This window comes from Amblyraja radiata, chromosome 9 (assembly GCF_010909765.2).
Source record: "Amblyraja radiata isolate CabotCenter1 chromosome 9, sAmbRad1.1.pri, whole genome shotgun sequence".
Taxonomy (NCBI): domain Eukaryota; kingdom Metazoa; phylum Chordata; class Chondrichthyes; order Rajiformes; family Rajidae; genus Amblyraja; species Amblyraja radiata.
Window position 1 is genome coordinate 29,645,693 of NC_045964.1, and position 17,362 is coordinate 29,663,054.

Below are 17,362 nucleotides of genomic sequence, written 5' to 3' on the forward strand. Positions count from 1 at the left end.
CTGTTGTACTGAAAGATAAAGGATCTGCCAGCTGTAAGCAGAGTATTGGGATCAATGAGCTGAAATTTTAGAATGGATTTACAAATGATACACTTGAGGCCAGAATTAAACAATCTGAATGGATCTATGAAGCCAACAGCATAAAGTAGATTGGGATATTAAAATACTTGCAACTTGATAAACAACTGCAAATATATACAGTAAATACATTATTAAAGTATTAAAAACTTTGCAGAAAAGTGATCCATTTGGCAACGTTCATTGCAATGACTCAAATCAGCTCACATTTCTCAAGTACAGAGTTATTTTATCCTTAGTGACTACTGTATACACTGGTCAATAATATTATGGTTACTCATCTTCAGTTATCTAAAGTAATTACTTTACAATGTATCTGAAAATTTACAATATCTGGTCTCAGCAATATCTTCATCAGCTGTCGCAGTCACAATCTTACTGAATAATTAATTAGATACAAGGAGCCAAATGCCCCATTCCTGTTTTTTATTCCTAATGTTACCTGCTTCTTAAATGTTCACAGTATCTGGCTTGTCCTTTTTCAATTAACATAATGAAAAAACTTTAATACATTTCAATTAGCTTATCACTGTCTATTTGAAATGCTCTTTAGTCTAAATGTTCACCTGCTTGCTTACACAGCTCATGAAATGAAAACTGAACAGTAAAATATCAGTATGTTCAAATTAAATGCATTGGAGCATGTTTTAACCTAATGAAACCAGAATCAATGCAAAAATAAAAACGCAAGACTAGGGCGGGGTGGAGAGGTAGCGGGAACATTTCCAGAATACTGAGTGGACAACCGGCATTTCTCAAAGGGAGAATAAGCGAGTTCGGTATTACATCAGTGCATGCCCAGGTCATGGGTTATTTGGGATAAACATTCTCGCCAGCTGAGCTACTGTGTGTGTACAGACCTGCGTATTCCTTTAAATGAGATTTATAAATACATTTTTCGGTCAAATATGTCAGCAGTAGACCACAGTGTACTGCAGGCTGCACAAATCCACAATTCTGTCTATTTAAATTATTGACTCAACACAGCACCAGCCTTGAAAACGCAAGAATGCCTGGAACGAACCTGTCATTTATCAAATCGCTGGCATTAGCCTGAGTCACAACCATTCAAATTTAATATTGATTTGCACGAATTACAAGTTGTGTGGTCAACCAATTTGAGACAGTCCTTACATTCCTATCTAAACAACCTTCCTGGATTGAAAGATACGAGGAGAATGTGCTGGGTGGGGGGTAGGTTGGAAAGTTCAGATTGGATTTGAACAGGCTGGGTAAACTTGTGAGGTGGGTTGGCTTAAATAAAGATGCTGTCGCTTTAACCTCTGGGGTTGGTTCCTATCTGTCAGGGCATATAGTTGGGAGCCGGGTCCGGGTGACCGGACGGTGATAATTATGAGAATTTGCAGTCATTTTAACCGCAGCCAAACTAGAGGCTTCACTCAGGAGTGGGTTGCAGCTCCCCAGCTGACGGGACTTGTTCCCGATCTCTTTGAAGGAGGCGCACCCGCCCCAGCGAGTGGGAAAATGCGGATGAGTGGGAGCATTTTCTCAGTCTTTGTTGACAGTTGGGGTGGGGGATCTGAGAGAAAGAGAGCTGGCGATGCCACACAGACGGAACAGTTTAATAACGGCTCATTTAAATCCGCCCTTCGGCCACTCGGCAACCTGGTCTGATCTGATCTGATCGGATCTGATCTCGCTAGCTCGCTGCGTGCCGAATCCTAACGTAGAACCTCCACAAAACCTTTGGGCTTCGGGTAACACCTGCACAAAGAGCCTCTGCTAACAAAGGCTGGTGAACAGTGCTGGTCAATGTGCTGGTCAATGTGCACTGGGCGAGATGGCTGGGGGAAACGCACCGCAACCACGGAACAGCGCAAACCCTCCACTCAATCTATCCAATACTAAAGGGCAGGCATTTCACAGTTAAATGTCTTATATCGGATTGGCGGCTCTTTCACAGGGCCAATCCTGTACTCAGTTTTCCTCAGAGATTAATCTTTGCCTTAACGGTACATTCACACCGCCAGTAGGTAAAGCATCAGCCCACATCGACACTGATGCAGTCACTGCCTGCCTCAGATTAAATATATTTTTACACATAAATTATGAAGAAAGATAGGAAAGTTTCAAATACAAGTAAGATTTTCTTATTCCAGTAGCAAACACATTAAGGAATAAATGAAAAGAATAAATTCTTTAACTTTTTGAATATCTCATAATTGCAGATTAATGAACTGAACTAGAACTGGATTGTGTAAGCAGTGTGTGAACAGCAGAACAAGAAAGGAAGCTATTGAGTTGACAGAATTCTAGATTAATTCCTTGGTAGAATAGTTAACAATTTATACACAGTGTATACAGCGCTGGGTTCGCTTTTTTAATCCCGAATGACCTATGATAAATCCCATGATTCCTTGCGTTTATCGAGATACCAAACTCGCTTATTAGCGAGTGAAGTTTTATTAGGTGCTGAAAATAGATATCCAATGGGGCTCAACCTGTACAATTTCCTTTGCTTAATTTAAGTGCTGGTGTAATCTTATTACTGCATGGAAGCTTTAGTTGATTTAAAGACTTCTGATTAGTCAAAATCTTACCATACTGAACACATACAAATTCAGCTACAGTGCTCTTGAACTTTCAGTTTGGATTCAAAAGTTTTAATAAACACTGAACAAGCACAACCTGCAAACCATTCTCGAGCTACAAATTAACATTTAACTTGCACTCTAGTAACACTCAATCAGCAAACAGGGGTCTGTACAACAATAGAGAAGTAGGTAAAGAGTTTCAGGTCTTATAAAGGATCTTTCACCTGAAACATTAATTATTACTTTTTCCACATGGGTTGCCTGACTTGTTGAATGATTTTACTAAGGACTTGGGCGCCACGGTGGCGCAGCGGTAGAGTTGCTGCCTTACAATGCCAGGGACATGGGTTCAATCAAGACTATGGGTGCTTATCTATTCGTAGTTTGTGGCCAGCGTGGGTTTTCTGCCGGTTCTCCGGGTTACTCCCACATGCCAAAGACATCCAGCTTTGTAGGTTAATTGGCTTGGAAAAATTGTAAATTGTCCCTCATGTGTATAGGATAGTGTTAATGTACGGGGATCGCTGGTCGCAGCGAACTTGGTGGCCGAAGGGCCTGTTTCCGCGCTGTATCTCTAAACTAAAACTAAACTCAAGACTTGAGTCATATCGCTTAGATGGATGAAAACTCCACAACCCAAGATGGAGCATAAACACGCTGCTACAATTGGAGGAACATAAAATGTTACCAAAATTGCAAAGGTGAACAAAATTTATGAACAAAGGTTATATACACATACTGCTCTCAATTGGGACTTTTTTTTCAAATCTTGGTCACTAGTGATAGAAACATAGAAACATAGAAATTAGGTGCAGGAGTAGGCCAGTCGGCCTTTCGAGCCTGCACCGCCATTCAATATGATCATGGCTGATCATCCAACTCAGTATCCCGTACCTGCCTTCTCTCCATACCCTCTGGTCCCCTTAGCCACAAGGGCCACATCTAACTCCCTCTTAAATATAGCCAATGAACTGGCCTCGACTACCCTCTGTGGCAGAGAGTTCCAGAGATTCACCACTCTCTGTGTGAAAAAAAGTTCTTCTCATCTCGGTTTTAAAGGATTTCCCCCTTATCCTTAAGCTGTGACCCCTTGTCCTGGACTTCCCCAACATCAGGAACAATCTTCCTGCATCTAGCCTGTCCAACCCCTTAAGAATTTTATAAGTTTCTATAAGATCCCCTCTCAATCTCCTACATTCTAGAGAGTATAAACCAAGTCTATCCAGTCTTTCTTCATAAGACAGTCCTGACATCCCAGGAATCAGTCTGGTGAACCTTCTCTGCACTCCCTCTAGGGCAATAATGTCCTTCCTCAGATTTGGAGACCAAAACTGTACGCAATACTCCAGGTGTGGTCTCACCAAGACCCTGTACAACTGCAGTAGAACCTCCCTGCTCCTATACTCAAATCCTTTTGCTATGAAAGCTAACATACCATTCGCTTTCTTCACTGCCTGCTGCACCTGCATGCCTACTTTCAATGACTGGTGTACCATGACACCCAGGTCTCGCTGCATCTCCCCTTTTCCTAGTCGGCCACCATTTAGATAATAGTCTGCTTTCCTGTTTTTGCCACCAAAATGGATAACCTCACATTTATCCACATTATACTGCATCTGCCAAACATTTGCCCACTCACCCAGCCTATCCAAGTCACCTTGCAGTCTCCTAGCATCCTCCTCACAGCTAACACTGCCCCCCAGCTTAGTGTCATCCGCAAACTTGGAGATATTGCCTTCAATTCCCTCATCCAGATCATTAATATATATTGTAAATAGCTGGGGTCCCAGCACTGAGCCTTGCGGTACCCCACTAGTCACTGCCTGCCATTGTGAAAAGGACCCGTTTACTCCTACTCTTTGCTTCCTGTTTGCCAGCCAGTTCTCTATCCACATCAATACTGAACCCCCAATGCCGTGTGCTTTAAGTTTGTATACTAATCTCTTATGTGGGACCTTGTCGAAAGCCTTCTGGAAGTCCAGATACACCACATCCACTGGTTCTCCCCTATCCACTGCTACTAGTTACATCCTCGAAAAATTCTATAAGATTCGTCAGACATGATTTACCTTTTGTAAATCCATGCTGACTTTGTCCAATGATTTCACCACTTTCCAAATGTGCTGCTATCCCATCTTTAATAACTGACTCTAGTAGTTTCCCCACTACCGATGTTAGACTAACTGGTCTGTAATTCCCCGTTTTCTCTCTCCCTCCCTTCTTAAAAAGTGGGGTTACGTTTGCTACCCGCCAATCCTCAGGAACTACTCCAGAATCTAAAGAGTTTTGAAAGATTATTACTAATGCATCCACTATTTCTGGAGCTACTTCCTTAAGTACTCTGGGATGCAGCCTATCTGGCCCTGGGGATTTATCGGCCTTTAATCCATTCAATTTACCCAACACCACTTCCCGGCTAACCTGGATTTCACTCAATTCCTCCAACTCCTTTGACCCGCGGTCCCCTGCTATTTCCGGCAGATTATTTATGTCTTCCTTAGTGAAGACGGAACCAAAGTAGTTATTCAATTGGTCCGCCATAATCCTTGTTCCCCATGATCAACTCACCTGTTTCTGACTGCAAGGGACCTACATTTGTTTTAACTAATCTCTTTCTTTTCACATATCTATAAAAACTTTTGCAGTCAGTTTTTATGTTCCCTGCCAGTTTTCTTTCATAATCTATTTTTCCTTTCCTAATTAAGCCCTTTGTCCTTCTCTGCTGGTCTCTGAATTTCTCCCAGTCCTCCGGTATGCTGCTTTTTCTGGGTAATTTGTACGCATCATCCTTCGCTTTGATACTATCCCTGATTTCCCTTGTTATCCACGGATGTACTACCTTCCCTGATTTATTCTTTTGCCAAACTGGGATGAACAATTTTTGTAGTTCATCCATGCAGTCTTTAAATGTCTTCCATTGCATATCCACCGTCAACCCTTTTAGAATTAATTGCCAGTCAATCTTGGCCAATTCACGTCTCATACCCTCAAAGTTACCTTTCTTTAAGTTCAGAACCATTGTTTCTGAATTAACAATGTCACTCTCCATCCTAATGAAGAACTCAACCATATTATGGTCACTCTTGCCCAAGGGGGCACGTACAACAAGACTGCTAACTAACCCTTCCTCATTACTCAATACCCAGTCTAAAATAGCCTGCTCTCTCGTTGGTTCTTCTACATGTTGATTTAGATAACTATCCCGCATACATTCCAAGAAATCCTCTTCCTCAGCACCCCTGCCAATTTGATTCACCCAATCTACATGTAGATTGAAATCACCCATTATAACGGTTTTGCCTTTGTCGCACGCATTTCTAATTTCCTGTTTGATACCATCTCCAACTTCACTACTACTGTTAGGTGGCCTGTACACAACACCCACCAGCGTTTTCTGCCCCTTAGTGTTTCGCAGTTCTACCCATACCGATTCCACATCCTCCAAACTAATGTCCTTCCTTTCCATTGCGTTAATCTCCTCTCTAACCAGCAATGCTACCCCACCTCCTTTTCCTTTCTGTCTATCCCTCCTGAATATTGAATATCCCTGGATGTTCAGCTCCCAGCCTTGGTCACCCTGGAGCCATGTCTCCGTGATCCCAACTATATCATAGTCATTAATAGCTATCTGCACATTCAACTCATCCACCTTATTACGAATGCTCCTTGCATTGAGACACAAAGCCTTCAGGCTTGTTTTTACAACACTCTTACCCCTTATACAATTATGTTGAAAAGTGGCCCTTTTTGATTTTTGCCCTGGTTTTGTCTGCCTGCCACTTTTACTTTTCACCTTGCTACCTATTGCTTCTACCCTCATTTTACACCCCTCTGTCTCTACGCTCACACATTTAAGAAACCGTTTCCCTTTAACTCCATCCTCCACTATCCCATTCGACACCCCACCCCCCTTATTCAGTTTAAAACCACCCGTGTAGCAGTGGCAAACCTGCCTGCCAGAATGCTGGTCCCACACCTGTTAAGATGCAATCCGTCCCTTTTGTACAGTTCCCCCTTACCCTAAAACAGATCCCAGTGATCTAAGAATCTAAATCCCTGCCCCGTGCACCAGTTCCTCAGCCACACGTTCAGGTCCCGTATCTCCCTGTTCCTGCTCTCGCAACAACCACCAGAAAACTGCATGTTTACATCCTAACACTGGCACTAACATCTGGAGTACATATGTACTCTTGTCAGCAGCAGCCTCTGCAGTCCGTCTGTCTTTTTATTGTTTTCTGTCTTGTTCTATGTAGTTTTTATTGTTTTTTTTGTCGGGGTATGTGTGTGGGGGTGGGGTGGGGTGGGGGAACTTTAAGGTCTTTCCCCTGCATGGGAGACCCGACCTTTTCTTTGTCGGGTCTCCGTTGTCGTTGGGGCTGCAACGTGGAGCGGCCTCCAACAGGAATGACCTGGGGCTCCAGTCGCGGAGCTGCGGATCTACTCACCATCACGGAGCTGGCCGAGTCCGGAGCGGGTGGAGCTGTGGTGGACGCTGCTGTGACCCGACACCCGGAGATTCGGAAGCTACTACCGCAGGTCTGTGGACAGTAATACCGGGAGCCCGCGGGTCCCTGGTGGGAGACCGCTTTTCGGGGCTTCCGCAACGGCGACTTCTCCCGCCCGAGTTGCGGCCGTTGAAGATTACCTGGAGCGGGGCCTACATCACCGCCCCGCGCGGCTTGGAATGGCCGCGGGACTTTGTGAGCGCCCGCCGGGGCTCCAACACCAAGAGCCTGCCGGGGCTCCAACACCAAGAGCCCGCCGGGGCTCCAACACCAAGACCCGGTGCGTGGCCTTGCATCGCCCGGCGTGGCTTTAATGGCTGCGGGACATTTAACATCGCCCGCCGGGGGCTTTGACTCTGTCTTTGACTCTGACATGGGGGGGAGAGGGGAGTGCAGGGGAGAGATATGTTTAAGTTTTGCCTTCCATCACAGTGAGGAGGACTCACTGTGATGGATGTTTATGTGAATTGAATTGTGTTGGTGTGTGTCTTGGTTCTTTTTTTGTATGGCTGCAGAAACCAAATTTCGTTTGAACCTCATGTGAGGTTCAAATGATAATAAAAGGTATTATATTGTATGTATTGTATTGTATTCATGTTAAACAGAAACTAGGAAGCTGCAGTGACTCCCTGCTTCTGAACAGGGAGCACTGTTTTTCAATCTTTGCTGTTGTATCTATGTAAAACAATGACATTGCAAAGGCTTTAGACTATTGTGACTGCTTAATATCCCAAAATCTTAGGTTGATACAAAATACTAAAATTCTTTTTAGTGCCATATAAAGCTATAATTCCTACTTCGCAAGCTCTCTGGACCAAGCGGACAATTTAATGTATGTGGTTAAAGATTTCTGCAGAGAAAGATGTCAAACTATTTTGAATTTTAAACTAATTTGAGTGATATTTTAGCATCTGCTTTAATCGTTGTGTATACTCCATTAAATATTCCAGCCTCTAAGATGTTTGATGTGGCCAAATAAGTTATTTTTATTTCCTTCCCTCCATAGATGCTGCTGCACCCGCTGAGTTTCTCCAGCATTTTTGTGTACCTTCGATTTGCCAGCATCTGCAGTTCCTTCTTAAACAAGTTATTTTTGCTTACTGTTTGACTTGAGAAAGTTCTTCACGCTTGATAAGGGGTTGTCCAATGTGCAAAGATTGTGTGTTTATTGTAATATCTCCCAGGTAGCAGAGAGTGCCATTATATTCAAACATTCTCCCCATAACTGTGTGGGTTTTCTCCGGAGGCTCTGGTTTCCTCCCACATTCTAAAGACGTACAGGTTTGTAAGTTAATTGGCTCCAGTAAAAAATTATAAATTACCCCCAGTGTGTAGGATAGTGGCAGGAGAACAAAAGGAGGGCAACATTCCTGAAATATGTGCAGGGGAGTTTTCCCAATCAGGGAATTTCTAATAAGGGAAGGAACTGGAAAGGATCTTGGGAATGAAAAAGAGTATGTAACAGTGCAAGGGGTATAGGGTTGATATGGTGGTGAGAATGGCCTACAAAGGAGATCTTGCGGAAATAAAGGGTATGGCTCAGGAATTGTCATAGGGAGTGGTGTTATCAGTAAGTTAAGCATAATTTAAAAAAATTGCTGAGGTACAATTAGGTGCAATAATGCATTACTGAAAGAGTTTTGCTTTATTGGTGAACAAAAAATAAATTGAACAAATGAGGCCATGAAAAAAAGAAAATGGTTCACACACAGGGTAGATAAATTCATACAGAAGGATAAGGATGGCATAAGTATGACTAAAAGATAGATGATAAAATGAGACAAGTAAAGAAACAAAGAACAGGTTTTTGACAATATGACTAATAATAGCTAAAACCCAAGTTTAAAGTTAATAGGACAGGGGAGATCTTAACATAGGAGTTGGAGCAACAAAGACGACAGATAATGACAGATAAGCAACCAACCTAACAATTTATAAACATAAATAGAAAATGATTGCTGAAGAGTCAAGGCACATTTATTGTCATTTGCACAAGTATGGCTAGGTAGAGCTGCAATGAAAATCGTGCTTGCAGCAGCATTGCAGGAACATAGACTCAGACAACACCTAAAACATAAATTACACATAATTTATACACAGGGTGGGGTGCACATCAAACGAGCTGCCAGAGGAAGTGCTAGAGGCGGATATAATTACGACTTTTAAAAGAGACTTGGACAGGTACATGGTTAGGAAAGCTTTAGAGCATGAACAGAAGGGTTGTCAAATGTACAAAGCCTGCGTGACATTGTAATATCTCCCAGGTAGTAGAGAGTGCCATTACATTCAAACATTCTCCTCGTGACTGTGTGGATTTTCTCTGGGAGCTCTGGTTTCCTCTCACATTCCAAAGATGTACAGGGCCAGGAACAGAGAAGTGGGACATTTGATTGGGCAACTTGATCAGCATGGACAGAGTAGGCCAAAGAGCCTGTACAACTCTGACTCTATAATTGGCATTTGGATTCGACAATGCAAATCCATTTGGCTACCCTGGTCGCATTCTTTTCAGGAAATAGTGGAGAGGATTTATAAAGTTCATTTGGTTAATGTGGATTTGGGCTATCTGAAGTATCACATAATACATTTACCAGCAAAATTATAGCCAAAGGATAAAAAGGACTGTGACAGGATCAATACAGGATTGGTTAAGCCACAGAATAGAGGTGATTTATTGATTTTGAAATTGAATTATATGGTATTCACCAGGGTCATATTAGGATCATTCCCCTTTATGATATACATTCATAACTTGGAAACAATACAAAGCCAGGGACAGTTGTGAATAAAAGAACAGGATAGCAACAGATGTCAGGAGGACAGGGACGGAGTACTGAAACAGCAGGCATTTGACTGATAATATAATATCAAATCAGTAATAACAAATCTTAGTGAATTCACTTTACGACAGCTCTAAGTGATGACGTTTACTTTATTTATTCATTTTTCTCATCAAAATCTGAGCTTGCAGTCTGAGTGATATAACCCTATATCACAGCACTATGACATGGTTTCTCCTGCCCTTTTATAATTGTCCTGCATTATGAAGTAAGTCGTTATTAACACAGATCATCCTTGCTATCATACTGGTCATGGGATGGCACGCAAGAAAGGAACACAACAAATACTCCATCCCTGCACAAACTTAAATTGAGCCCAAATTTACTCAAGTGCACGGTGGCACAACATCTTCCTGTTAAGTCGTTTTGCAACTGCATAACCTTCATTCCATGAATGGGTACCAATTCTCTTAGTATATGTTCTTGTGTTTCAAATCGACTGTACAGCATAACAACATCAATTCAGCCACCTTTTATTTTCTCCCAAATTGAAGATGGAGATTTGCCCGTCTCGTTTTATTTTAAAAATTACAACTTCATCTCTTCCAGCAGATGATGATGGCTTTTAATTAAGTCAATGAAGGAAGTATAACAAGTGTCACATTAACTTTACCTGACAAACAGATGTAGGTCAAATATTCCCCCTGACCTCCTGTTGCTAGAAATGGAATCTTTTTTTTGGTTCTTCGTTTGACCTGGACGGCCGCAAGCATTCTCTCATTGTGTGGAGCAAAAATCTCCTTGTTGATAGCAGGTTTGGCACTCATCGTGGATGGGGAGAAGGGAAAGCAGCTTAGTTATTGGAATCTATAGGAAAAAGAATATAATTAAGTTCTAATATATAACTCAGTTCTAAATTAAATTCTCTGTAATTACAATAATCTAGCCAAAACCTTTTAAAAAAGTCACCTTTTGCACAAACTGGAACCATTTCAATTTGTTTTAGAAAATCAAACATATTCTGTACTTGACTGTGTGGAACATTTTAACAAAAAAAACTCTTGAGGGAATCAAAATACTTCAAGTACATAGTTCAGAAACCCTGGAAAGGATAACTAATGAGCAACAGACTCCAATTTAAAACATCAGTCTGAGAACACAATGCACACAATGAACATAGCAACATAGAAAAATAGGTGGAAGAGTAGGCCATTCGCCATTCAATATGATCACGACTGATCATCTAAAATCACTACCCGGTTCCTGCTTTTTCCCCATATCCCTTGATTCCTTTAGCTCCAAGAGCTAAATCTAACTCCCTCTTGAAAGCATCCCAGTGAAATTGGCCTCCACTGCCTGTGGCAGAGAATTCCATAGATTCACAACACTCTGGGTGAAAAAGTTTTTCCTCATCTCAGTCCTAAATGGCCTGCCCCTTATTCTTAAACTGTGGCCCCTGGTTCTGGAATCCCCCAAAATCGGGAACATTTTTCCTGCATCTAGCCTGTCCAATCCTTTAAGAAATTTATATGTTTCCATAAGATTTCCTCTCATCCTTCAATTTCCTCAAATTAGGAGGCCAAAATTGCACACAATACTTCAGGTGCGGTCTCACCAGGGCCCTGAATAACTTGCTCCAAAACTCAAATCCTCACGCAATGAAGCCTGCTTAACCTGCATTGCTTACTTTCAGTGACTGATTACAAGCACACCCAGGTCTCGTTGCACCTCCTCTTTACTAATCTGACACCATTTAGATAATAATCTGCCTTCTTGTTTTTGCCACCAAAGTGGATAACCTCACATTTATCCACATTATACTGCATCTGCCATGCATCTGCCCACTCGCCCAAACTATCCAAGTCACTCTGCAGCCTCATGGCATCCTCCTCGCATCTCACACTGCCACCCAGCTTTGTGTCATCCGCAAACTTGGAGATGTCACATTTCAGGGCTCGAAATTAGTGGTTGCCCGGGTGCCAATGATCACCCAAAGTGCCGCCGGGCAACCTAAACGCCGAGTCATTTTGCCCAGCTTGGCACTACTGATACTGGTTCATACCGAAGATAGACACAAAAAACTGGAGTAACTCAGCAGGTCAGGCAGCATCTCTGGAGAAAAGGAATGTGACGTTTCGTGTCGGCGACGGCTGTCGTGCGGGGCATAGATACTAGGTGCGGGGTGACAGAAGGTCGGAGCGAAAGATGGTCCCCGCACAAAGGCAGCGACAGCGCCTCCACCTCCTCCTCCTCCTGCACCCCGCCCGCCCTGATAGCGGGCTTTCGACCTCGGCCATGGCATTAAGCTGCGGGACGGGTGGGGGTGGGTTGTGCGGTGCAGAGGGGCCAATGGCCGACCATGGAATCATGCGACTGCCCCTTAAATCGACGATGAGGAAGAAAGCGCGGAGGAAATCGGGTCCCAAGAGCAGCTGGGCAACGCTCGCAATGATAAATGTCCACTTGTACAGGCGGGAGTCGAAAGTGAGGGTAATGGTCCGCATATCGTACGTTCGGATGTCGCTCCCGTTAACGGCCAAGAGAACGGGGCCCTTTTAACCAGCACGAGTGTCATGGCCGGTCGGGGGAAGGATGCTGACGATCGCACCTGAGTCTATCAGGAACGCCGGCCGGAATGGCGGTCGCGGACGTAGAGGCAGTTGTTTGGGCCGATCACGATCGCCTCTACAGACGATCGGCCGAGGCATTTCCCTGAAACGTGCAGGGATGGCAGCAGCGTCGAGCCTCCGCCAACGCCAGGAGTAACACCAACGGTGCCTACCGTGAGTCTCGAGACACTGCTGTGGTTCTTCGGTGGGAGACGAGGGCGTGCCTTCCTCGTGGAACTGCCGAGGCGAAAGGCGCGCTGGTGCCGGCACACGGTTGATGGCGCAGATATCCTGGTGTCTGGTCGGCCAGAGTTCGTTGGCCCACTCCACGAGCTGCAGGGGATCGGTGAAGTCCGCGCCGGCGAGCATTTGGCGAACATCGTCAGGCTTCTCCTCGAGAAACGCCTGTTCGAACATGCACGGGCGTTGGCCTTCCATGAGTGCGAGCATCTTTGCCATGCGAACGGATGGCCAGTGATCTCCCAAACCGTCCATGTGAAGGATGCGGGCGGCACGATCCCTGCGGCTGTCAAAAGGTATGTAATCGGAGGGCCTTGAGGCCATCATATTTAGCGGTTGTGGGAGGATCCCGAAGATAGGGCAGTAGACGGGAGGCAGACTCCTGCGACAGGGCTCCCACCACATGGAAGTACTTTGTTTCGTCCGCCACGATGTGGTGCAGATGAAACTGCAACCGCACCTGAGGCTGATCCGGCCAAAACCCGGGCTGTTTCAGGCTGACGGCGTTTTGATGGCCGTCGGGAGCGGCGGCAGAAAGGTAATTGTCCTGCATGATGTCGTCCAATCTTCGGTTGAACGCGTCGGGGTCACCAATTTGGTGGATGAGAAGAGTTGATTTTCCAAACGAGTTTTATTAACAAAACGGCGTGCGATAATGTGCTCGGACGAAGTGCGTAGTTACCAGTCGGAATTATGGTCAATGAAGCATTCACATATTATTTCTGCTTCAAATAAAGTCGCAAACTAAACAAGACATGATATATACCACAATGACATGCAGCAAAATTATAATACAGTATCTCAACTCTTTTTACACGTTGCAATTAATGCAATTTCTATTATCTCTTTCCACTTCCAAACAAAAATCTGGTTGGATTATTCAGCGTATGATCAACCTTGGTGAGATCAAGTGCAGGCTTGGCGATCGCTTCGCACAACACCTCCACTCAGTTCGCAATAACCAACCTGATCTCCCGGTGGCTCTGCACTTCAACTCCCCCTCCCATTCCGAATCTGACCTTTCCGTCCCGGGCCTCCTCCATGGCCAGAGTGAGGCCCACTGCAAATTGGAGGAACAGCACCTCATATTTTGCTTGGGTAGTTTACACCCCAGCGGTATGAACATTGGCTTCTCCAATTTCAGGTAGTCCTTGCTTTCTCCCTCCTTCCCCTCCCATTCCCAGCTCTCCCACAGCCTACTGTCCCGCCTCTTCCTTTCTTTTTCCCGCCCCCCACCCCTCCCGACATCAGTCTGAAGAAGGGTCTCGACCCGAAACGTCGCCTATTCCTTCGCTCCATTGATGCTGCCTCACCCGCTGATTTTCTCCAGCTTTGTCTACCAACGGGATCCCACTATTCTACTGAAACTGTTGACCAATTATATCCAAAATCCAAATCCCAGAGAGCCAGTTGCCAAACCATCAGTATTTCCAAACAATTTAATAGCAGACGTTTTACTGCGATTGACATATCTCAAATACATCCTCCTGCCTATCCATTCTCATTCTTTACTTCTCCACATTTGTCCACTTATCCTGTAACAATTTATTGTCCTGAAGATGGCTTTTGATCTGGACAACCCATGTGTAGTGACTAGCTTGTAATTTACATGGGGGAAGCCCTAAGTACCCTTCCATTAGTTAGGCTGGCTACGTTTCATGTCAAACTATTGAGGAAATATATAATAAAATTGCTCAAATGATAAGTTCTTAAGGAACTTGTGTTAAGTTGCAAGAGAAGGGTTTGGAGTTGGGACTTTCAGAAATACAGGCCTCCACAAAGAAATAAAGAACAAAGAACACACACAGGAGAACAGATGGCTTATCATAACATGGAAAGGTTGATCTGAATAGGCATATCTTTATTTATTGCTTTGAAGCAATAATCATGCTGTGAGAAGTTGTAGTTGGTTTAGGTTGCTGTTTATAATGGAAGTTGTAAATGGGATCTTTCTCCATGACATGGGCACCATCCTTCTTCCTTTGTGACACATCTCAGAGTTTGGCTGTGTCATTTAAGTCGATTTATGGTTGCCTATGGGATTGTAGGCACCCAGGGTAGATACTAGACTGTGAGATGGTTTGTGCTGTTTACATGTGTTTATGTTGGGATAAGAGTTAAGGCATAGGTGATGGTTGTGTGACCTTTGCAAAAGGATTTCTTATGGTTACCAGAAACTGAGAAAGTAACTCTGTTTTGATACTCTTTCATTTGTTGTGAGGAATGCTTTTAGTGAAGAAGCGTTACATTCCTTTCCTCCAGAGATAGTAGGGGGAGGTTGTAATACAGAATGAAATTAGACCCGAGCTTGGGAAGAAGCAATCAAGTGTGACAATTAATGGCCTTTATGTGTCTGTAGTTGGGAATTGTGTGATTAGAACTTTGTCTTTATCACTTTGTAAGAATGAGGCAAAACTCATCTTTAATCTTTGTAATCCATAAGTAACTGTATTTTAACTATGTGGTTGTAAGGAAATTAATTGTGAAGTGTATTGTGTTTAATTATGATTGTAAGTATTAGACTTTGTTTAAATCGGTTTTAGAAATAACTTTCTCTTCCAAAAGTGAAAATATGTTTTGTATGTATGTGTTGTGTGATTGTTGTATTATGTATATATTCTGAGAATTAGTTGTATATCTGTGGTTTTGCTTTATTGAAATAAAATGATTTTGAGCAAAGAGGTTGAAGAAACCACAGAGGGGAAGAAGGTTGTAAAGGGGCTGGAAAAGGGAAAATCATGTGACTATACGTGTTGTCAATCAATGGAAAGGATTTAGTTGATTGGTTAATGCAAATAAGTTAAATGTATGGTAAACCATAATGATTGGTTAATAGTTTGCCACTCCTTTTGTACTATCCTTGTCTTTTACCTATATAATGTGTTACATTTATGCCAAAGTCAGTAATTCTTTCGACCTGCCCCAGAGTTTCTAACTGTGTTGGAAGGTTTAAAGAATTCTCCAGCGCTGACAGAATAAAGAACTGATTTTAGCAGCAATGGTTTGACTCAAGTTTTCTTGAAATAGACTGGCAAAAAGAACTCATTTTAACACTATGATTTAACAAGATCTTAAAACTGCCACGGAACGCATCAGAATAGGAAACAGCAAAACCATGACAAGAGACAAAAATCGGAGACTAAATGGGAAAATCGCTGGTGAGTCGACAAAGGAATTAGTGCTCTGCTTTCAATTTCTATTTATCTAAGGACTCTTATGTGAACTCAGTAGTGGAGAATAAGGACCAGCTGGATTGATGGTCATAGCTATTTCTGTATCTGCAATATATTCCTTTTTTTTTTTTAATCTGTCCTTGGTTAGACAAAATGACAAAAATAACAAAACGGTCACCTGCTCAGAAAAGAAGGTTGCTACCAAATATCCAGCCATATTTCCATGGAGCTTCAGCGAAACCTAATGCAAAAACATTGATGGAGGTCCAGAGGCCATATTGTCCACATGATCAAATCTTCCACTCTGTAGCTTCATGCTTGTAAAATTAAATAAAATTTTACTCCATGGTTACCACAAAAATTAACACTAACCAAAACCTTTACCATTTTAATGAAAGTTTTCAAAATCACAACTGTTAAAACAGTGGTTAGTAAATAAATTGTTAAGGGGCCTGTAAATCATTTCTAAGCAGGACCTTTCACTTTGATGGCAATAGAGAAACTGTCTGGACAGGAGATTATCCAAAGATATTTACTGCTTCAAGGCAACTACTGGGCCAAGGCCCAAAGCTGTTTTCAGCATTCTTATAGACAATAGACATTCTAGAGGCTCTGCTGTACAGCGGACGAAACAGCACGCTGCACTGATTTACATTCCTGCACATTCACATAATCACCCTCTGAACAAAGGCATCGTCACAAAACTGATCGCTTAATTAATACATCTTTCCAGTTTGAAATACTCAGAGTCGACGTCAGAGAGGTTGTGCTGTAAGAGCTAATCATCTTCAAAACATTGTGCGGTCAGTTGCAAAATTCTGTCGTTTTCTCAAATCATCCAAGCACTGACAACTTACAGCATCTTATGTATCAAACTGTCAGTGCTAACATCCTGGTTACAAGCAAAACATTTGGTTTTTTGCAAAACACATTATTGTAAAGTGTACATCCAGGCAGTCAGAAGCCGTGGCTTAGGCAAGCTAATTCAAATACACTGAATTAGCTCCGAGAACACAGATGCAATTATTAAGAAAGCACATCAGCGCCTCTACTTCCTGAGAAGATTACGGAGAGTCGGTTTGTCAAGGAGGACTCTCTCTAACTTCTACAGGTGCACAGTAGAGAGCATGCTGACCGGTTGCATCGTGGCTTGGTTTGGCAACTTGAGCGCCCTGGAGAGGAAAAGACTACAAAAAGTAGTAAACACTGCCCAGTCCATCATCGGCTCTGACCTCCCTTCCATCGAGGGGATCTACCGCATTCAACCAGATTGGCAATCTCCCGCCTGTCCTCTGATTCATTATCATTCTTTGTTCATCCAAACAACGATGGTGGCCTTGGTGAGTTTAACGATGCTGTTGAAACTATGTTTAGCTACGCAGTCATGGATATAGAGTGAGTAGAGGGGATCAGGGTACACTG

General features: G+C 43.1%; 1 protein-coding gene across 3 annotated transcripts in view; it reads right to left on the bottom strand.

Moving 5' to 3' along the window:
* Positions 1–17,362, bottom strand: part of stxbp6 (syntaxin binding protein 6) — a 252,243-nt gene that overhangs the window by 190,695 nt on the left and 44,186 nt on the right. For all 3 annotated transcript variants that reach the window (XM_033026972.1, XM_033026973.1, XM_033026975.1), the window contains exon 2: positions 10,592–10,785. In XM_033026972.1, coding sequence (XP_032882863.1) covers positions 10,592–10,745 — 154 coding nt within the window. In that variant the 5' untranslated portion in view covers positions 10,746–10,785. The remainder of the gene's footprint in view (positions 1–10,591; positions 10,786–17,362) is intronic.